At 35.1% G+C, this 23111-nt stretch overlaps 1 protein-coding gene across 2 annotated transcripts in view; it reads left to right on the plus strand.

Annotated features, from left to right (window-relative positions):
* Nucleotides 1–898: 898 nt before the first annotated feature.
* LOC102004678 (chromosome unknown open reading frame, human C5orf47) overlaps nucleotides 899–23111 on the plus strand; it is a gene marked incomplete at its 5' end in the record, with an annotated part of 35755 nt that continues 13542 nt past the window's right edge. Inside the window, 4 exon segments of one of the 2 annotated variants that reach the window (XM_013507163.1) lie at nucleotides 899–984; nucleotides 2754–2853; nucleotides 4464–4502; nucleotides 6568–6973. In XM_013507163.1, coding sequence (XP_013362617.1) covers nucleotides 899–984; nucleotides 2754–2853; nucleotides 4464–4483 — 206 coding nt within the window. 2 annotated transcript variants of the gene reach the window in all.

Here is a 23111-nt window from a genome sequence, read left to right on the forward strand (position 1 = left end):
ATGTAAATATGCTAAGCACATTTAAGAGAGGCTAGTCTAAACTATGATGTTTGACTATTTAGATGTATTTAATGCATTTTTGACTCAGTATGTTTTCAAATTACAGTGGTTTTATGGAATCATAACCTCATCAGAAGTCAAGGATATATCTGTGTTACTATGTGATTGTATAAAAAGATGAATAAAATGCACATGGCCATTGCCCTCCAGGAGTTCAGAACCTAGTAGAGGAAGCACATTATACATACTTGCTATTAAAGTATGCTAAGTGCTATGAAAGGATTTATAAGAAACAGTGCTATATATAGGGCTGTGTATCCTTGAGGGAAAGCTGTGGAGAGGATGTGACGTATGAGTTGAGTGTTGACAAACAAGTATAAATTCTCCTGGAAGGTTGTGTGTGTATGCACGTGTGTTTTCTATATACTGTTTTAGCTTGATAAACATGTGTGAAGCCTAGAGAGGGTAAGAATAAGACATATTGGAGAAATCACAAGTTTTTTTTGTGTTAATGGAAGCATACTGTGTATTTGTAGCTGAATTGAGGAGAATGGAGACTGGAGAAAAACAATGAGGCAAGATTTAGTTTTTGGTATTTGTATATTCTTTTTGACCCTTTTGAGTCTCACCTTACTATCAGTAAAGAAAGACTGAAACTGGATGGAAGCTTTTCTTGTTACTTACAAGTTTATTTAGTTCTAGCTTTCATGATTGTTTTCAGCATGTAATTAGCTAAAGGGTAAAGTAGTACTTCCTAGTGATCAGAAATATACCAACAATTATAAAAATCTCCAGAGATCAAGAGAAGTTTCTGTGGTCTTTATTCTCAGGATAGTGAATTCTTTAAAATATGTATTCATTTTCACATCTTACTTTTTCACTTGGTTTTCACAATTAGATTTAACCCAGAAGGATGCAGCTAAAGTGTTTGACTTCCCCATACAGTTGCATGAAGCTTGCAAAATAATGAAAAAAAGAAAAAAGGTATGTTATTATAAAGGGGAGTGAGAAATATTTGATTTTTAGATAATCCTGTCTAGATAAAATGTGTGAAGATATTAAAGACAGTGAAAATAGTTACATCTTTTGAATAATTTAATTTTCTGAAATGAGAAAATAGAATTTGGAGAAATGGAGCTGGGTTTAGAAATATTTATTAACCAAAAAGAATAGCTCTTCTAATATTTGAAGGTATAAAAAATATTTTAATCAGGATATAATCCACTAGATTTTTTTCAAATAATAATCTATGATTTATAGAATATGATAAACTCTGAGAGGTAATGTAGTATGAGAAGAAAATCATAGATCTATATTGGTACTATATTGCTCTTTTCAAAGACAAGGAATACATTTTAATTTTTTCCCAGGAAAGCTAACAAGGATGAACCTTTACTGTTCAACTGTTCTTGACATTGGTTGCCCAGATATCACAGCAACTTGAGTGTTTTAAACATACCCAAGATCAGATGCTGTGTTAATCGCTGATTGCCATTTTAGTTTAAATAAATTATTAATTGATTATGGTACATATAATTGTATTGTTTCTGAGGTTTGAGTTTGTTTAATATATAATCTATACATAATATAAAGTAACATTAAAGCTGACTAACTCTTTGTCTTAGTTACTTTTCTTGTTGCTGAGACAAAATACCCAACACCTAAAATTAAGGGAGGAAAGGTATATTTCAGTTCAGTTTGTAGAGGTTTCAGTCCATAGTTGGCTGGCTCCAAGGCAGAGTGGCATGGCAGAGGGGCATCAGTTCATGGCAAATGAGGGCAGGAAGAAGCTAGCAGCAAGCAGCAAGCAACAGCAGCAGCAGCAGCAGCAGCAGCAGCAGCAGCAGCAGCAGCAGCAGCAGCATTGCCAGTAGCAGCAGCAGCCTGCCCCTCCTTTTTATTCCAGGCTACCTGCCATCTAAGGGGTAACACCCACACCCAGAGTGGGCCTTTCTTGATCCCAGTATCACACAGTTTATCCCAGCATCACATCCTTAATCCTGCTATGACACACCCTTGATTCAGCCACCTCCGAGAAGCTACCTAAGACCGCATGATTTTGAGTAGGTATCTAATCTCACTATACTAAGAAATATTTCTTCCAAGAACCATTTTATTTTGAGTGAGAGGAAAAAAGCAAAAGCCAACATTTACTTTGAACTGTTGTGTGCCAGACATCAGGGTAAGTACTTTACATATGTATTGCTAATAATTCAATGGGTGGAGATACCCGTCTATGTGATTTAAACACCCAGTGTCAAGCAACTGGAAAGTGGCAGTTTGATTTCATAGTTCTCATTCTATCTATTCTAGTATATCAATGATCTCTAGTAATTTTGCTTTGGTATGTTTTGGGAAAAATCTTTAATTCTTAACTAAAATAAAATACATTAAAAAATCAAATCACTGCCCAATGGTTTAGATATAGGAATAGAAAGTCACTATTTTTATTACTTCTGAAAACTGAATGTATTGGAGCCATTTAGGTAGAAATTTATAGACTTATAGAGGGAAGCTTCATCCACTATAATTAATTTAAATACTCCAGTAGGAAAATTCTAGGAGGTTAGAAAAGAGATCAGATAGTTCAGTGCTCATGGGGAAACAATCCATTTTAAATTTTAGTTCTCTGTGTACTAATTTGCTTTATAATGATTGACATGCAACACAGTTGGGTCACTCCAAGTTGTATTGCTCAAAATGTATTTTTACTTTTCTGGCTCCTGTCTCATAATTGTGTTTATCTTTTTAAGGTTTCAGTGTGGAATAACGTATACAAAGACATTTCTAGAATGCTTGAAGAAAATGAAAAATACAGACTTAGGCTTAAATGTCAAAGATCATCTAATGAAAGTAAGTTAACACAGTTCATTGTTTAAAGAAGACCGGCTTCTAGTAACAGTTTAGTTAGCCTTGGATCACATTAGGCTAGTAGTTTTCCTAATTGTCAGATTTAATGTACACAACTACAGAAATGAGATTACCACGTTATCACTATTCATTGTAATTCAAAGTGCAAAACATCTTCAAGCAGTGAGTGTAGAGTGGACTCTGGTAAATATGAGTAGAGTGTAGAAGGTGCATGTGGCGGGAATTTACGTTGCAAAGAAAACACACTTGTCTGTTAAATGTGAACTTTAATGCCAACTTTTTAATTCAGATTACAACACTCATCCATATCAATGAAGACAAACATTTAAACTGCAATCTAAAGTTTTACATTATATGTAACTTCTTGTAGTTACATATAATTAAAAATTTACATGTTCCATGTTTCTTAAAAGAAAAAAAAAGTTACATTATATGTAACTTCTTCATTTCCTTTTCATAGGTGCTGCAGTCTAACTTAATACATTTGACAAAAACTGCCCTTGTGTTATGGACTTGATGACATTAGTTTATGTCTGGAAAACAACTCACGAATTAAACTAAGACTGCATCCATATTGAGTTCATATTGTCAGGGCAAATTAGATATAATCTGCTATGTTTATTAAAAGAATTGAAAGTTCTAGATTCTCAAAATATTAAATTGAATAAAATTAGTGTAACTAATAATGTTGATGGTGAAGCAAATAGTTATTTTTTTCCTTTAAGGCACATGTCCTAATATGCATGCTACTCCTTGGTGCTCAGTATGGTCTCTTGATGACAGTTTCTATTTAACAGTTATTAAACTTGTAGTATTTAATTTGTGAAAAATATTTTAATAAGATGAGAAATAAAACAATGCCATTTTATAAACAATGTAACACTGGAAATGTTAATGTTCAAACATCTATTTCTTTTAAGAAATCTCTGATTACTTTCCTTCTTCCTAATCCCCCCATTCTCCTTCTTAATTAGATAAGTCGACCATCACAAATATAAACATTGATTTATATGTCATTATTGCAAACAGTTTGTGCAATTATTGATGTTGGGATAGGCAGAAAATGTGCAAAAAAATCTGGACATAATTCAGAATGCTAGTCCAGTTCATATGAACTTCATGTGATCTTTCCTACCTCAGCAAGAGGCCTTCTAATAAACATAGAGTAACTGTATGATGATTACTTAACAATTTAAAATAATATGTAATGTTTTTAGGAAATAATTTTCTCATAAACAAAAGGTACTTTTAAAATATATTATTTTGCATTATTCTTCTTCTTCTTATTGTTATTTGGTTTGTTTGAGACAAAGTCTCACTATGTTGTGCAGGTTGGCCTTAACCTGACTTATGTAGCTCAGGCTGGCCTTGTACGCATGGAGATCCTCCTGCCTCAACCACCCAAGTGCTGGAATTACAGGTGTGCACCACCATGCCCAGCTTTAGTGCAGTTTCAAATTGCAAAAATTTTTAATAAAGCTAATATATATGTTGCAAACTATTATGACTTTATTTCTTAATATACATTTATTAATAGAGAAATCAGTGCTAGAAGCCATCTTAAAATTTTCTTGCATTTTTTGTTTTTCTAGATGCAAATTGTACAAAATGAAGTTTTCTGTCATCTTCTGGTGAGAATCCACTTGACAATAATTACATTGATCTTTCCTCTTCCCTTTTGTATCTTACCTTCTCCAACTTTTAGTGTGTAACCCTGACTAGTTCCATTCTATTTTCTTCCTTAATCCGAGGTTTGGCACATAGGAAGAACTCATTCTGCCTCTCTAACTGTATTTTCTGTGTATCTCTCATGTCTCTTTTGTTGTCCTAGGAGTAATTTTTCATCCTGTTCTTTATTTACATATTTTCTCTCAGATAACTCACTAAATTTTATAACTTCAGTGAATCTTTCTGGGTATATGATTTAATATCTATTCTACTCCTGGCTTCTGATTTTCTTTACAATATTTTAAACTGAATATATCATTTTCACACTTCCTTTCAATTGTGCCCCTGGCTTCTTAATAACCTGGCTTCATTCAACTCTTTGGGAGAGATTAATTCCAGTTTCCCAGAATTTGAAAAGTAACAGGAGAGATAGGTAATATAGGTCTTAGAAAAAGAAAATTAGACCTTTATAAGTGGGAGTGTGAGGAGCACAATATATTTTAGATATGAAGATGAGCAAAATTTATTGATTCTAACAAAGTGTTTGTGGAATGTACAGCTTAATAAAGGATTGTTTAAAATAGTAATTAAAGAACGATCTAAAAGAATGATGAGATTATATCAAAGAGTCTCTCTTGAACACAAGGGAAGAATTTGTACTCTGTTCAGGATACAATAAAGAAACATGGAACATTTTCTTGACCTGTTATTTTAAATAATTCCAAATGTACAGAAAAGTTCCAAGAATAATACAAAGAATGCTAGTAATCCTCTTACTTAGATTTACTAATTTTTAACATCTTGTCATATTTGCTTTCTCATTTTCTCTCTGTCTCTGTCTCTGTCTCCCTCTTTGTCTCTCTTTCTCTCTCTCTCTCTCTCTCTCTCTCTCTCTCTCTCTCTCTATATATATTTACCCCCACTCCTTTAATATGTATGTCCTAAGTTCAGTGCTGTCCTTTATAATAACTATACCACAATTATCAAATTCAGGAAATTTAACAGTTTAAATAATTTATACTTTTTATTCTATCCCCTGTTGTCCAAATATTATCTTTAATGGGAGTTTTTTTCCAGGTATCAAGTCCAGTCCAGGATCATGTACTGCATTTAGTTTTTGTGTCTCATGACGGAAGGGGCAGAGAGAAGTAGGTTAGAAGTAGGGGGTCAGAAAGAGGGTACTGAGTTTTGAGGATGAGTAAATAAATAAGTCACCCTCCCAAGGAAGAACTCATTTAATGAATGTATTGAGCTTTATTTTTCTCATGTTGAGGGACCCAGCTGGAAATTCTAAGCAAGCAATTGGAAGTATTGTATTGGATCTGGTGTGACAAATATATCCTTCATAAACGTTATATTGTGGTTCTAACAGTAGCTGCAGATAAAGATGTCAATGTGAGGATGGAGAAGGAGCAGAGGATCGAGTGCAGCATGTCAGACAATGTCAAAGATGAAAAATTTTGAGTTTCAGAGTCTGGGTTTCTAGGGATAATCAAGTGTACAAAGAGATGGCTGAAGGGATGAAGAAGGAGGCAAATGAAGCTTACAGATGATCAAAGAACTGGCAGTTCAAGTAAGGATGAAGACCTTGCTAGGTGAGAGCAAAGAGGTACAAGAAGTAGAAAGATAAAAATATGTCAGTCAGGTCCAGTTTAAGAGTTCTAGTGCCTAGGGGTAAAACATAAAAGATGACATTGTCTAAGTAATATGCTCATTTGTGAATCACTGCATTGGCCTGGAGTTAAAAGCCTGTAATGCAGGGTTGTGACAGTTCTTATAAGTGAAGCTATTGAAGTCGCCAAAGGTATTAGCAGGAGTTGGAATGGAAAGAAAAATATGAGCAACACATTGAGTTCACCAGACACTTCTATGATCACCTATAAAAGTAAAAGTTGCTAAAACAGTAGCAACTGTTTTAGTACAGGGAGTATCTAACTGTTCTTTTGAGTCTTAGAATTTACATTTTTTAATAACTAATGACATAATATTTAATTTTAATGCGATTCAATTTTGTCACTTTTTATTTAGGATTAACCTATCCTTGGGTCTATTTCCCAGTGAAGATTATGAAAAGTTGGAAGATGGAACATTAAATGGAATGATATTTATTCATTATTTTGGTGTGTTTTGTTGGAATTAGGACTTTATAAATTGGATGAAAAAATGACTTTATAAATTAATGGTATTTCTTTGCAAGTCAATGAAAATTTTAGTTCAAAGTTGTTATATGCATGCAAGTGTTATTTTCAGAATTAATACTTATTTTGGATACTTCAAACAATCGTATACATAAAATTTAAATTAACATGTCAGTACAATTGCATGTATTTATAATTGGAAACTTTTCCTTTTCATTAGTGAGTCTGCTATTGCTACTTTATACATCCCATCTTTTATATGTAACTGCTTTAAATTAAACTTGCATTCATTTGAATTATTTTTGGCTTCCTCATTTTTTTCTTAAAACCTGTAGAGAAATACTTATCTTGGGCCTTAAAACTGATGATTATTTAAACTATCTTTTTATCCTAAGGAAATTCAGTGTTTGTGTATGTTCATTATATGGATATATTATAATGGAGTCTATAACAATACGAGTATTTTGGGAAATTTCTTGGGAAAAAAATCAGAGGAGATACTCTAGGCTGTAACTGGTACATACAAGTCAATAAAGTGAAAGGTTTAGAATGTTGAAAATCATTTAGAAGTGTTTTTTAGTGCAGCGTTTTATTTTCTATGCAATATTAAATGGTAACCAATATTACCTACAGTAGCTTGCTTTTTTATTTACTTGTTGATGGTATGGTCTCTCTTCTTAAACTGAATAAAGGGCCTAGTAGAACTGGTAACCTGGGAGGTAAAGGCAAAAAGAGGCTTATCTGTGGTGAGCTTCTGTGTATACTACTTTTTTTTCTCACTTGATGTGACAGGTCCTCTTCCTTAAATATCCAGGATAAGAACATTCTCTGTTATTCTTTTTGGGGTCAACAAGAGGGCACACTTCCTCACTCCCCTTACAAAGGTGTTATACAATAGAGAAAAACAGACTTCTTATGAAATGGTATAAGGTATAAGGAATGTACAATAATTTTTTAGTTATTTCTTCCTCTAGTTATAACTTCAGATTATTTCATGAGACCCCAACAGAGTAGGATTTTGTGGTAGTGTGTTCTTCTGATGACTGTTTGTCAAGTCCACCTATTTCTAGTTGAAGGACACATTGCTTATATGACTTAAATCCAGCGCTAAATAAGACTCTACACAATATATGTAGTAATTTATGCTATATAAAGTTTTGTGATGAATATGAATGAGAACTTTAGGTTTGCTTCACTTTATATTTCTGTGACTTGTACACCTTGATACAGTAATGTAGTGTTTTAATTTGTCAGATATGTCAGTGTTTATTAGATTTATAATATAAGCCTGATACTGGATACAAACTCTTACTATTCTAGAGCCAGCAGAGCAATGAAAACTCCCACTGAAATGAAACGAACACTGTAAATATTCATTCTAAATCTTAATTTTTGTTTCATAATTTCTGATGAAAATTACTAAATCTCTACTTTGTTAAATACAATATGATAGGAATTCTTTGCTAGCATATCACCCAACATCAGTTGTAGCACTGTGAGCTATTTATAGTTCTGTAATCTAGCAAGGGTGACTGACTCCTACATTAAAATCTTAGACTGCTATATAGTCCCGCCTTCCCTTCATCTCTAGCACAGACTCTTTTCTCTCTTCTCCATGAGTAGGAACACTTGGCAGATCTATACCCGATTCTTTGTTTCCTTTCTTTAGACCAAATAATTTATTTTAGCCCAACAGTCTGATCATATAGAACTGCATTCTGAGAAATGTGTTATTAGGTGACCTTGTCATTGTGCAAACATCATGGAATATGCTTTCATAAAACTAGGTGGTTTGGGTCAATTACTCTATGTGGCTGCTAGATGCAATCAGCAGGTGTGGTAAGCACAACACGAATGATGGTGCTGCTGCTATAACATGGCACATTGTTATATTGTAATTTTTAATAAATAGAGTAAACTTTAGAAATCAATAAAAATATACTATAGTAAATAATAAACCAGTAACATGGTTATTATCAATATTATGTACTGTATGTAATTGTATGTGCTATACTTTTTACTTTTATTTTGGTGCTGGGGACTAAACCTAGCACCTTGCGCATACTGTACGTCTGAGCTACATCCGCAACCCTGTGCTATATTTTTATACAACTAATAGCTCAGTAGGTTTGTTTATGGCCATGTGAGTGATACATTGGTGCTAGGATGGCTACAATGTCACAGTGGTGTGTGTGAATTGTTGATTTGTCATCAACCAAAATATACTATGAGGAAAGATTGCATTTACAGCATCTGTTTTGGATTCTATAGCAGATGTTTTGTACATAGATGTGCAGAGCAGGGAGGGGAGAGGAGATCTAATGGTTTGAATGAAAGACTTATGATTACAGAGTAGAGATGAAGCATATTGATATCTCTAATAATCATTCAATCATTTATTCCAGGTCCACTGGATAATTTCAGGTGAGCTTTGGATTTATGAGGGAAGCATAAAAGGATCTTTTTAGTATAGGAACCAACTAAAGTTCAAGATATTTTCAAATCTAATGTAACGTGAAGAAAAGTTAGTGTTTTGGCAAAGTCTTGGGTCATCTATGGGAGTCAGGTTATCAAATAGTGAAAGAATAGTTTTGAGTTTGGGAGTAGGATTGTGAGAGTACAAGGCTGAAAAACCTGGGAGTGGAAGGGGAAGAAGCATCAGCACATATCTTATTACAGGGAGAACATTTGGCTGCCACAGTGTATCCAAGCTTATAATTCAGGGACCATATCTATGACAGCTATGAAAATATGCTTCTCATATTTCCTACCACAAGGACCATAATTAATGGGGGTTCAGCTGTGCTGCTTTGTGAGTTGACTACTATATGCGTATAAGGCCATTTTTCTCAACAAGTTGCCCTCTGCTGGTGATTAAGCATGGCAAGACTAACAAGGCAGGCACATTTCAGAAAGACAGACCTCAAAGACTGCCTATTTGCCTTGTTGAAACTTTTTTAGAGCTGCACCAGAGACAGAATCAAAGACTGTCTACCCACCTTTCTTTTTATCTACCTCTTCCCTACAGAGACCAATCCTTCATAGTGGTCTAATGGCTAGAGATACAGAACTCTGGAGTTGTGTACATGGTCAGTTGAGGCAGTCTGCTATGCTAAAGTCGGGGCCAGGCAAGGAAAAAGCTGAGACTCTGGACCATGTGATGGCAATATCCAAATATATTTGCCTGAATCTTGAGAGTTTGCAGAGGTGGCCCTTTTGGTCTGTGCTGGAAGTGCTGCAGGAGATCCACTCACTTCAAGAAAATAGGTTCCTTACTTGGGAGCGATTCTCATCTCTTCTTCTGGCTACCAGGCCATGACTACAGTGAAGTGGCAGTGTAATCCAAGTGGAAAAGTGTTCTGCCAGGTAAATAAGGAAGAAGGCTCTCTAATAATTAGCTAAGGGTTTATTGACATGAACAAGGGACATATCAGGGATTAGATTTTGAGGGTGTTTGACCAAAGAGGCTAAAATAAAAATGATTATTGTACAAAATCAATAATTCATAAACTTTGGGATACTTCCTTGTGAATTTGAGAAAAGAGAACTAGCCAGAGTTATTGGAAACAAGTTCTGAGTTTACATTGTCTCCTGGAAATGCAAAGCATGATCCTGTCACCCCTAATAAAATGGGAGCTCCTTGGGATCAGATTATTTCTTGAATAAACTCTGGCTCACAATAAGCCCACTAGGTTTATAAATCTAACCAGTGCTCACTTCCACAGTCCTCAGGTATATGTCTGAAATTGTACCTGACAGTTGGAGTGAACACCACAGTGGGTACTTGTTGTGTAGATTAAGATTTCTTATACTGGGAAAGCACAAGTGGAAATGACTAAAGCTTCCTCTTTGCTTCTAGTGAAGATATTAAATAAAAAACAAGATCACATTCTTGGGACAGGAGGAAGATGACAATGATGAGAGACCTAAAAGACTGCTGCAGACTTAGCTATAGTGTGTCCTTGATTGAAGCTGCTGTGCTAGATAGGTATTGCATATAGAGAAAGAATACTGTGTGAATTCACTGATATGGTAGATGTGTTCATTTCTATCAGTATTTATTTAAATATTTAAAAACATTAATTTAAATGGTAAATATTTAAAATTTTCATCAATATTTATTTATTTAAAGTTTTGCCTCAGGGGAATGTTAACTGTCTACCTTTTATCACAATATAGCCCAAAGATATCTAGACCACTTTGTTAGCCCACAGAACACTGACCCATTATGTTAAAAATCTTAATGCTGATCAGGCAGGTTAAGCAAGAGATGGCTACTGGATTCGTAATAGATTTGATCCTGAGGGTGGAAGATAAACCCTACAAAGTTTCCAGGATCTGTTTGAATTTTCAGTGAAGATTCTAGGAGTCCAATAAAACTTTATTAACTTCTTAAGGGCTGCAATTGTCAGGGATATGCCACGATACCTCCTCTGAAGTATAAAATAAATTATGTGTAACCTGAATCCCTTACTGCAAAAAGTGAAGTATATTCATAATAGAGCTCTTTGTCATTCTAAAGGTGAAGCAGTGTGAATCGTAGCAGTATTACAATCAGCTGTGTTCTGGGGTGATGTTGTAGACCAAGATGACAATCTATATGAATTCCCAGACAGTGACCAATGATCTCTCATCTGATCTGGCATCCAAGAATGGATGCTTGGAGACAAGAAGTGTGGGATAGGGGCATTTGGATGAACATATGGGAGTGAGAACAGAGTGTGAAGATTTTTATACTGTATGCTGTTGCCCCCTTGAAAGTATCTACTACTAAAGATACACTAGAAAACTAAGAGGATAAATTGATCCCTAGATAATATTAGCCATCCTTTTTCGTCAGCCTCCTAGAAATTTTTATTTTTTGTCTTACAATTTATTTGACTTCTGCTTATTATTTTTTTCTTATGTCAGTTTTGGATTTATTTTGCTCTTTTCTATACTCATGAAGTGAAAGCTTCATCTGAAATCTGAAAACTTTTTAAGTATATAAATTTAATTATAAATATTCCTCTCAACATTACTTTAGCCATGCCTCACATACTTTTGGTATGTTGTGTTTTCTCTTTCTTTTTTTCACTTAAATGTATATTTTAAAATTTCCCTCGAGATTTGCTCCTGACCTATGAACTACTTAGGATTTTGTTGTTCGCTTCTAATTATTGAGATTTCAATAGTTACCATTATTTGTTGACTCCTAGTTTGATTCTATAGTAGTCAGAGAACACACTCTGTATGACTGATATGACCTGTCTTTGTACAAGTTTAAATAATAAAATTCAAAAATAATGTGTATTCTGCTGTTGTTAAATGTTCCATAATTGTCTTTTACACTGTTTTCTTTTTTCTTATTGAGATTTTTTATAATTTCTTATTTTCTCTGTATTATATCAATTGTTGAAAGAAGTGAATTAATGTCTGCATGTATTACTGTTTTTCTACTTATTCCTTAAGTTCTATTAATTTTTTACTTCACATATTTAGCAGTTATATTATTCAGTGCATATATATTTAGGATTGCTATGGTTTCTTAGTGGATTGATAATTTTCTGTTTCTAGTAATTTCCTTTGTTCTTGAGACTACCTAATTAATATTACTGTAAACATTCCTGCTTTCCTTTTATTATATCTTTTCCTATCCTTTATACTTTCAACTGCTTAATATATCATATTTAGAATGAGTTTCTTACAGACAACATATAACTGGGTCATGTTTATAAATCTACTTTGGCAAACTATCTTTTAATTGCTATATTTGTATCATTTAGATTTAACATAGTTATTGGTATTTTAGTACTTAAGTCTTCAACTTTATTTTTTGTTTGTTCTTTTTGTCTTCATTTTTGCTTCTTTTTCCTACTTTCTTGGTCTTCTTGTCTCCAATGATGCTGAGCCAGCAAAGGAGTATGGGAATGAAGAGGAAGCAGAAGGTTCATACTAACCAACACAGTGAAAATACTGGCTTCCTCTTTGGTCTCTTCTAACATTACCCTTTTGGGGATTTGAGGGTACATCAATAGAGCCTCAAACAGATTGAAATGTTGTTCCCCAATCAGCTTTTGCTGATGCGTGTATGGGGCATATTTTTTTTTGTTTTTTGGCCTAGCGTGGAGTAATTATTGCCTTAAACTTTTCTTTCTTGCTAGGCTATCCCTTTCCTGTTGCTTCAAAAGAAGAGGACAGGATTTTGTTGAGCCTTTTTTTGTCTGTGCCCATTGGCATGTTCATGTTTTTGGCTTTTCAGCTTCAATTCTGAAATATATGAGGCAAAAAGATGGCCCAAGGATGGATCATGGTGTTGTTCCTTAGATCTTGAGGTTCTTACCTAGTCTGTCTTCTTTCTATAACTTTTTTAGTTTTCTTTTGTTTTATATACAAATGTCCAAGATTTTTAATTTTAGGACTTTGTGGAAGAATAGGAAGAAATATATCTAGAAACATAGTGTATTAGTCATAGTTCTTTAGACTAACAATACCAATGTTAAATATATATTTATTATGTATGTATTATTATATATTGAATATATATATGATTATTAGAAGTGATTTATTAGATTGGCTTACATGATCATAGGTTGGATACTTCCAAATGGCTTTCTGCAGACTAGAGAGCTAGGGAAAACAGCAGCAGCTCAGCATAAGAATCTGCAAAGCCTTGGAACAAGAGAGACCAATGATGCAGCCTTAGTCTAAAGCCAAAGGTATGGAAACTCTGTGGAGGGTCACGTGTGTGAGTCTCTGTTCAAGGTTGAAGTATCTGGAATCTGATACCCATGGGCAATGGCAGCAGCAAAAAACACAACTGCTCAAGAATAATTGAGCTTGCATGTGCCTACAAGCTTTCTTCTTTTTGTCCCACCTGGGCCCCCTGTCTATTGCATTGTGCTATTATAATCAGTACAGATCTTCCCTCTCATTTTATTAACCCACATGCCACTTGTCTTTTGAAATGCACTTACAGACATACCCAGAAGTGTGCTTTTCCAATTTTCTAGACATCTCTTAATTCACCCAAGTTGATAACCAAAATTAACCATCCTACATAGTCTCAGTATATATTTTACAAGAGAAAGGTACAAGTGCAATTCGGTGAAGAAAGGGTAATCTTCAGTAAATTGTGTTGGGGTAAATGGGTGTGCAAAAAATGACCCTAAACTTTAAAGTTTAATAACAATAAAATAACAGTTTAAAATGAATCATGGATATAAATATAAAATGTTAAATCATAAAATGTTAGGAAGACAGAAAGTCTTCATGATGGAATGCTAGGTATCAAAAACCTGGATGAAATCTTCAAAGAATTCTTAGACGTAAAACCAAAGAACAATTCATAAACTAAAAACTGATAAATTGACTTCATTAAACTAAAATATTTTGCTCTGCAAGAAAACATTGTTAAGAGAATTGAAACTATACACTGGGAGAAGATATTTGATACCCATATATTTGATAAAAGACTAGTATCTAGAATAAATATGTAAAGAATTCTCTTAAGTGCAACTTATCTATAGGCAATTAAATAAAAATACCAACAGACAGCCTCGCAGACAACCTTAAATTGATTCTCAAATTTGTATGAAAAGCAAAAGAACTAGAAGAGCCAAATAATTTAGAAAACCCTAAATTTAAAAATGAGCAAAAAAACTTGAATGTACTCTTTGTGAAAGAATATATCTGGAAGGTGATAAGATCATGATAAAGTGTTCAACATCATTAATCATTAGAGAAATGCAAATTAAAGCCATATACAATAACACTATACACCTATCAGAATTGACAAAAAATAAAGACTATCAAAACCTGGAAAGGATACATAGCATTTGGGAGAGCCATGCATTGCTAGTGGGAATATAAAATGGTACAGCCACTTTGAAAAATAGTGTGGCAATTTCTTTAGAAGCTATATATGCAACTACTAAACAAAACCCAGAATTTGAACTCATGAGCACTTACCCAGAAAAAATAATTTATGGTCATGCAAAAAAACCTGAAACATGTACGTGAATGTTTATACTAGCTTCATTTGTAATAGTCAAAATTTGAAACAACCTAGATGGCCTTCAGTGAATGAGAGATTAAACAAGATATCTCTATACCATGGACTGCTCAGTAATAAAAAGGAATAAATTACTGATATATTCAACAACATGGATGAATCTTCAGAGAATTATGCCGAGTGAAAAATTCCAGTAAAAAGGTTATATACCATCTTATTCCACTTACATAGCATTCTGGAAATGAAAAAATTAGAGAATTAAAGAACAAGTTGGTAGATTCAAGGGGTTAATAAGAAGTTTTGGACTGCAGAGAAGTGTAAGTGGCTACAAAAAAGCAATATGAGGGCTTTCAGTGGTGATGGAAATGTTGTATATCTTGACTATATCAATGCTACATTCTAGATGTGATTTTTCATTATAGCTTTGTAAGATATCACTATTGGGGGAATTTGTGTAGAGTACAAGAGATACCTTCATTATTTCTTATAATTGTTTGTGATCTACAATTGCTTCAATGTAAAATCTAATTTAAAATACTATATCCTAATCCTGAAGCTAGATTACATTTTATTAAAATAATATATAATAAGGACATTTTTCTTTAAAAATATCAATTGATCATATCAGTGGTTTTATTTCAGGATGCTTTATTTTCTCATTGATTGATGTGTTTGTTCTCCCAATGCACACTTTCTTGAAACTGTAGTGGTTTTTGGATAGATTGTCTACAACGAGCTATTATAATTTTAGGAGTTACATAATGTGTGCTATAATTTAAAGTGATTTCTCCTTCCCCAACTTATTTGGCTCTTCTAGTTCCTTTGCCTTTCATATACATTTGAGAATCAGTTTAAGGTTGTCTGCAAGGAACCCTCTAGATATTTTTATTTAATTGCCTATAGATAAGTTTGGTGAAAGTTTCATCACAACAATATTGAATCTTCTCATTCATGAACATAGTATATTCTTTCACTTAGTTGGTCTTCTTTGATTCTATTAAGTCTTGAATGGGGCTTTTTCAGAGGTGGCTCGATAGTGTGTGATGCTAGGTTTGATTCATGGTGCAATGCTAGGCTTAAAGGCACTAGATTAAAAGTGATACCCACCCTAAGTAGTCTGGATAAACTAAAAGGAGCAGAAAGACATTGTTAAGCTCTCTTATTGCTTTTGTTGTCTTACTTCCATGAATGGTTGCCCCTCTGCCATGTATCACTCTGCCTTCGAGCCAACTCATTATGGACTGAAACCTCTACAAATTGTGAGCTAAGTAAACCTTTCCTCCTATAACTTTGAATGTCAGGCATATTTGTCTTAGCAATAACAGAAAAGTAACTAAGAATGTGGTAGAAGTGGGGTCATTACTGTGACATTTTCTGGCCATGTGGCTCAAGAGCCTTTGAAACTAGCTTGTGGGAAGGGGAAGAGTTAGGAAAGATTTGCAGATGCTGGTTTTAAAAGTAGCACTAGAATGCCTTAGGTTGTACTGTATGGGAGATTTTGGTCAGAGCTCAAAAGACTAAGAAGGTTGCTAGAAATCCTGTTGGTAAAGACCAGGCTCAGGAGTTTTCTGTTGGGAAGGACAGGACTGACTTTTGGATTCCAGGCAATGTATGTTATACCTTGGCAGAAAGTTTGTCTGTATTTTTCTCATGTCCAGAGACTGCCTGAGACTAAGATTAAGGTCTGCAGATTAATTAATCTTGCAGAAGAAATTTCAAGGCAGTCTGATGTTGAGGTAGTGGCATATTTGTTGTTGAGGGCTTTTAGCCAGATCTATGTTGAGAATTAAGAGAAAAGAGGCCAGCAGAATGATTTAAAACATTGTGCATTTGATCAGAAAGGAAGCCCCAGTAAAGCTGTGGATTGAAAAGATAGAGCAGAAGAGATCTAGACTGCTGAGAAGGAATAGGAGAATAGATAAGATGGCCTGACAGCATCACAAGAAGTAGCAGAACTTCACCCTTTATGGATTCAGATTGCAAAAGTGAAAGACTTTGTTTTGAGAAGCAGACCCAGATCACCATGTACCAGAATGTCATCAACCTAAGGAGTTTGTCCCCTAGGATTTGTCTCATAAGTACTTGTAATTGTTGCTACATTGAGTCCATTTGAGAGGTTTAGATGTGTCATAGTTTAGGGTTTTGCAAAGGGGAATAATATAATACAGGACACATATTTTATAAGATTATTTATAATAGTAACCCAAAGAATCATACACAAGAGAGTACAGAAAATCTGTCCACACACTAAAGACCAAAGAATATTGACCAGTTGAGGGCCTGGATCCCATGACAATGTCCTGCATGAGTCCAGCTGAAGACATGGAACTCCTAACAATGCCTAGAGCCTATAGCAACATCTCATGCAGGCCTGTTTCATGGATCTGCACTGGAAGGCCCAAAGGTCAGTGGTGGAATCTAGAAAGTCTGTGCCAGTGGGATGAAGGATCTGTGTTAGCAGGCTAAGTGAGCTACACTGGAGCCAGGAAGCGATGCTCAAAATAAGAACCAGATCTGCCCCCAAAAGTACCAGAGCTATCCTTGGTGATAGTGAGGTCCTGAGCTCTTCCAATGATGAAGAAAGCCAAGTTCTGATCAGGAAAGTCAACCTGACAAGCTTCTCCAGGAGACTGACCTGTGTACCTTCTTCCCCTCCGGAGCCAGAAGTGATGCTTAAAGTGAGGACCAGTGCTCCCCCAAAGTAAACCAAAGCCATTCTCAGCAACAACAAGGTCCCGAGCTCTGTGGACAATGGGAACAACTGAGTTCATGAGGAAAGCCAGCATGACAAGGTCCTTCAAGAGAACCAACAGCTCTTCACAGCTTTTAATAGCACCTAACAGCCTTTCTCCTTCTTCTCCCATTCTGCCTCTTATGCTGCTTGCAGCAATCCTCAGGTGGCCTACACACCCAGCACCATGCTGGTTAAGTTCAGCTGGATGTTACAGGTTGACCACCAGTTGTCAATCCACTACAAGATGTTTAACTAAACAACTCACCAGGGAACCAGGGTTTCACTTTGTAAAATCCTGAGCCTATGCAAGAAGAGGTCATGGAGATGGTGTGAGTCCTGCACCCACCCAAGGGTGGGTAGCCTGTTTATAATGTAAAGGAGGAAAAGAGGCTTTCACTCCCTCTTTTGCTCTTGCTGTTTCTGTCTTCTGTAGCATTGAACTTTTGCCCCTCTGCCATTCCACCCTGCCTTGGAGAGAGCTAATTATGGACTGAAACTTCCACAAACTGTGAGTTAAATAAACCTTTCCTTCCTTAATTTTGAGTGTTGGGTATTTTGTCTCAGCAATGAGAGAAAAGTAACTAACAGCACTGGACCACTACAGACAAGAGAGAAGGAAGCCTAATTACTGCTCCAGGTGGCAGCAGACCTTGGCATCGTATATGTGGTTGATTTTAAGTGCAAACAGAATGCAAGAGTTTTGGAGTCAGGAAGGCTTCCACTCAGATATTTAGAAGGCCAGGCTGTGTGCCCCTGAGAGGGCAGTGTTTGAAGCTGTGAATGTGAAGTTGAAGGTGGAGTGGAGAACCCAGAAGTCTGGAGAAGTCAGGAATGTGGATAGTCTGAGGGAAGCTGCAAGGAGGGAGCATAACTGGCTCAAGAGAGAAATGTGGGAGCTACAACCATCTGCTGTGCCATATAGAGAGAGAAACCCAAACCCTTTGGAGTTCACAACTTCCCACAGATTACCAGGGTGCTGAAAGTGGAAGCATGGGATTTAATGTTTGCCCTGCTGGGTTTTGGTCTTGCTTTGATTTCATTCCTTCATATATCCATGTTTGAAACTTTTGGAGTGGAAATGTCTATCTTGTGCCATTAAATATTGGATATGTTTAATTTTCTTTTCATTTATACAAGGGCTTGTGGCTAACAGTTTCCCTTAAATCTCAAAGGAAACCCCGGACTTTGGCTTTGCAACAATGCTGAAATTGTTAGGACTTTGGCAATTCTTGGAGATGGACTAAATGCCTTTTGCACAAAGGGATGTGCTTGAGTGTTGAAGGCCAGAGGTAGAATGTTATGGTTTGTGTCTATAGGTTCCCCTTCAAGCTTCATGCAGTCATAGGTGGGGCTTTTTCAGAGGTGGCTGGATCTAGAGTGTGTGATGGATTAGTTAATGGTGCAATTCTAGGCTCAAAGGCATTAGGGTTAAGAGTGTGAGTGCTACCTGCCCCGAGTAGCCTGGATAAGACAGAAAGGATTGAAAGATCTGTGGTTATCCCTTGTTGCTTTGCTACCTTTTGCCTATTAGGAACTCTTTCCCCTCTGTGATGCCTGTCTGCCGTGCTACCCTACCTTGGAGCCAACTGACCATGGCCTGAAATCTTTAAAACCACTTAGCTACATAAATCTTTCCCCTCTGACTTTGGGTGTTGGTAGTTTGTCTCAGCAGTGAGAGAAAAGTAACTAAGGGGATACATAGATGGTGAATAGCTAAGCCAAATGAAATTTTTAGTTTCTTCATACTATTTTCCATTGTAGTTGTAGCTTAAATTCCCACCAACAGTATAGAAAGGTTTCTTCCCCCCGCCACAGCCTTTTCAGCATTTGTTTTTATCTGATTTCTTGAAGACCTCCATCCTTTCTAGAATAAGATGGAATCTCAGTGTTTTTTTAATTTGCATTGATCTAATGGCCAGTGATGTTGAGCATTTTTCATGTATTTATTGGTCATTTGTATTTCTTCTTCCGAGAAGTGTCTGTCCACTTTTTTTGCCCATTTCTGAAAGGGTCTTTTATTTTGGGAGATCTAATTTTTTGAGTTCTTTATATATTGTAGATACTAGTCCTCCATCTGAGAAATAGCTGGCAAAGTTTTCCCCATTCTTTAGGTTGTGTTTTTACTCTGTTATTTCCTTTGCTGTTCAGAAGCTTTTTAAATTTGATATGATATGATTTATTGATTATTGATGTTATTTTTTAATAATTGGGGTTCTGTTTGGAAAGTCCTTGTCTATGTCTATGTCTTCAAGCGTTTTACCTACTTTACATTTGAACAGATTGTGTTTTTGTTTGAATATTTAGATATTCATCCATTTTTATGTTAAAGAATGGTGAGAGATATGTGTCTAGATCTGTTCTTCTACAGGTGGATGTCGTATTTCCAAGCACTATTTGTTAAAAAGACGACCTTTCCTTCAGCACAATTTTTGGCCCATTTGTCAAATATCAGGTGAATGAGTGTGCTTGCAAGTTTCTGCTCCATTGTTCCAAGTGTGTGGGGGTTTTGCCAGTATTAGACTATTTTTATCACTGTACCTCTGTAGTATAACTTAAAGTCAGGAATTGTGATTTTTCTCGCTTTGTTCTCAGTGCCCACGATTATTTTTGCTATTCCGTGTCTCTTCTGGGTCTATGTGAGTTTTAGGGTTGTTTGTTCTAGTCTTTGAGGAATACTATTGATATTTTGATTACAATTACATTAAATCCGTATATCAGTTTTGGAACTATGGCCATTTTTAACTATATTGGCTCTGCCTATTGAGGAGCAGGGGATATCTTTCCATTTTCTGATTTCCTCTTTAGGCTTCTTTTTCTGAGTACTGTAGTTGTCAGTATAAAGTTCTCTCCCTCCCACCTGGTTAAGTTAGTCCTAGATATTTAATTTTTCATGATGCTGTTATGAAAGGTATTATTTCCTTAACTTCTTTTTGGTGAGTTTATCACTGATATACAGGAATGCTATGGATTTTTGTATGTTGACTTTGTATCCTGCTATGCTACTGAATTTCGTTATTAATTCTAAGCATCTTTTGGGGGAATATTTTAGGAATTCTATGTTGAGGATCATGTCATCTGCAAATAATGATGATTAACTTCTTTCCTATACACATCCTTTTTATTTGTTTCTCTTGCCTGATTGCTCTGGCTTATGTTTTGAGAACTATATTGAACAGGAATGGTGATAGCTGATATCTTTGTGTTCTCAATTTTACAGGGGGAGATTTTAGCTTCTTCCCACTTAAGATGGTGTTGACTATTGGTTTGTCATAAATGGCTGTTATCAGGCTGACACAAGGTCCTTCTATACCTATTTTCTTTACAGTTTTTACAATGAAAGTATGTTGGTTTCTATCAAAGGCTCTTTCTGCATCAATTGATATATTCATGTGATTCTTGTCCTTTCTGTTTATGTGGTGTACTACATTTATTAATTTGTGTATGTTGAATGATCTCTGTATCCCTGAGATAAAATCTACTTGATCATTATTATTATTATTTCTGTCTTTTTGAGACAGGGTCTCGCTATGCTGTTCAGGTTGTCTTGAGCTCACTTTGTAGGCCAGGCTGGTCTCGAACTTACACTGATTTTCCTGCGTCAGCCTCCTGAGTGCTGGGATTACAGGCATGCACCACTACACCTGGCTTTCTACTTGGTCATTATGTATGATCTTTTTCATTACTTGTTGTATCCTCTTTGCAACAAATCTTGTTGAGGATTTTTATGTCAGTGTTTATTAAAGAGATTAGCCTGTAGTTCTCCTTTTTGGTTTGATTCTTTTCTGGTTTTAAAATCAGGGTAATGTTAGTTTTCAGGGAGCTAGCACTGGGAGTGCTCCTTCCTTTTTGATTTCATTAAAAAGTTTGAGGAGCATTGGTATTATATTTTCCCTTAAGCTCTTATAGAATTTGGGAAAGAATCCATTTGGATTTGGGCTTTGCTTAGTTGGTGATTTTTATTGCTTCAAACTCATTGCCTGATATTGTATTATTCAAGGGTCTTATGTCTTTTTGATTCAGTTTTGCTAGTTCATATATATCTAGGAATCTACCCATTTCTTCTAAATTTTTCATTTTATTAGAGTACAGGTTCTCAAAGTAGTTATTAATTCATAATCTCAATTTTTTTCCTTGATTTTACCCTTTTCATTTCTAATTGCTTTGTTTTGGGTTTGCTCTCTCTTTCTTTGTTTCTTTCTCTTTTCTTTCTTTAAGATTGATTAGGGCTTTGTCTGTTTTATTTATTCTTTCAAAAAATCAACTCTTTGATTAATTCATTCTTTGTATTTTTTTAGTCTCAATTTCACTAATTTCTATTCTGATCTTTGTAATTTCCTTCCTTGTACTACCTTTGGATTTGTATGGTTTTTGCTTATTTAGGACTTGAAGTGCATCATTAAATTACTGATTTGAGCTCTCTCAGTTTTCCTGATGAGGGCATTTACAACTATAAACTTTCCTCTTAGGACTGTTTTCATTGTTTCACATAGGTTCTTGTATGTTGCTCTGGCGTTGTCATTTGATTCTAAGAACTGTTTAATTTTTTCCTTGATTTAATCTATGACACACTGATAATGAAAGTGGGTATTGTTATTATAATCATGTGTTTACATACTTTCTGTGATTTCTTTTACCATTGATTTCTAGTTTCTATGGTCTGATAATATGCATAGGAAAATATTAATTCCTTTATATTTATTTAAGCGTTCATTATGGTCTAGAATGTTGTCTGTTTTGGAGAAAGTCCCATGTGCTGATTAGAAGAATGTGTATTCTGTTGTTGCTGGATGGAACACTTTTAGAGATCTATTAAGTCCGTATGTTGATTTTTCTTGTCTAGTTGATGTATTTGTGACAGTTGAGTATAGAGATGGCAAATTATAATTCTGTTGGTGTTTATCTGAATTTTTATGTCTAAGTGTTTGCTTTATGAGGTTGGGCATTCTGGTGTTTTGTGTTGTGCATATATGTTTATTATGTCTTCTTGTTGGATTGTTTCCTTAACCAATATGTAGTGGCCTTATATATCTCTTCTGATCAGTTTTGGCTTGAAATTCAACATTGTCTGAAATTAGGATAGCACCTCCTACTTTTTTCCCAATTTCTGTTGCATGGAATATTGGTTTCCATCCTTTGATTTTTCATCTGTCTATTTCCTTTTGAATTAAATGTATTTCTTGTGCATATTGTGGCTTTTGCTTCTTGATCCATTCTGCACATCTGTGTCTTTTGGTTGAGGAACTGAGAGTTTTCACATTGAGAGTTAATACTAATGGTTAGTAACCTCTTCCTGTCATTGCCTTATTTTCTTGTTACTGATTACCCTGCCACTCTTAGGCTTACCTGCTGATCCTGCCTGATGTATTAATTCTATTAGATTTTTTGGCATTGTTTGCTTCATTGTCTATTTGTAGGATGTCTTTGAGAATTTTCATAGTGCTGGTTTGATGGTCGTGAATTTCTTGAGGTGTTCTTTGTCACAGAAATGCCTTATTTCTCCATCAAGTTTGAAAGAAAGTTTTGCAGGATCTAAAGTCTGGGTTGGAAGCTGTGATCTTTTAGGGATTCATGCACTTCACTCTGAACTCTCCTGGTGTTTAAGGTTTGTGTTGGAATGTGTGCTGTAATTATAATGGATTTATCTTTATAAATTACTCATTGTTTATGAATCTAACAGCTTTTAAGACTGTCACTGTGGCAGACTTCT

This window comes from Chinchilla lanigera, unplaced genomic scaffold (genome assembly GCF_000276665.1).
Source record: "Chinchilla lanigera isolate Chin_1 unplaced genomic scaffold, ChiLan1.0 scaffold00007, whole genome shotgun sequence".
In the NCBI taxonomy this organism is placed as follows: domain Eukaryota; kingdom Metazoa; phylum Chordata; class Mammalia; order Rodentia; family Chinchillidae; genus Chinchilla; species Chinchilla lanigera.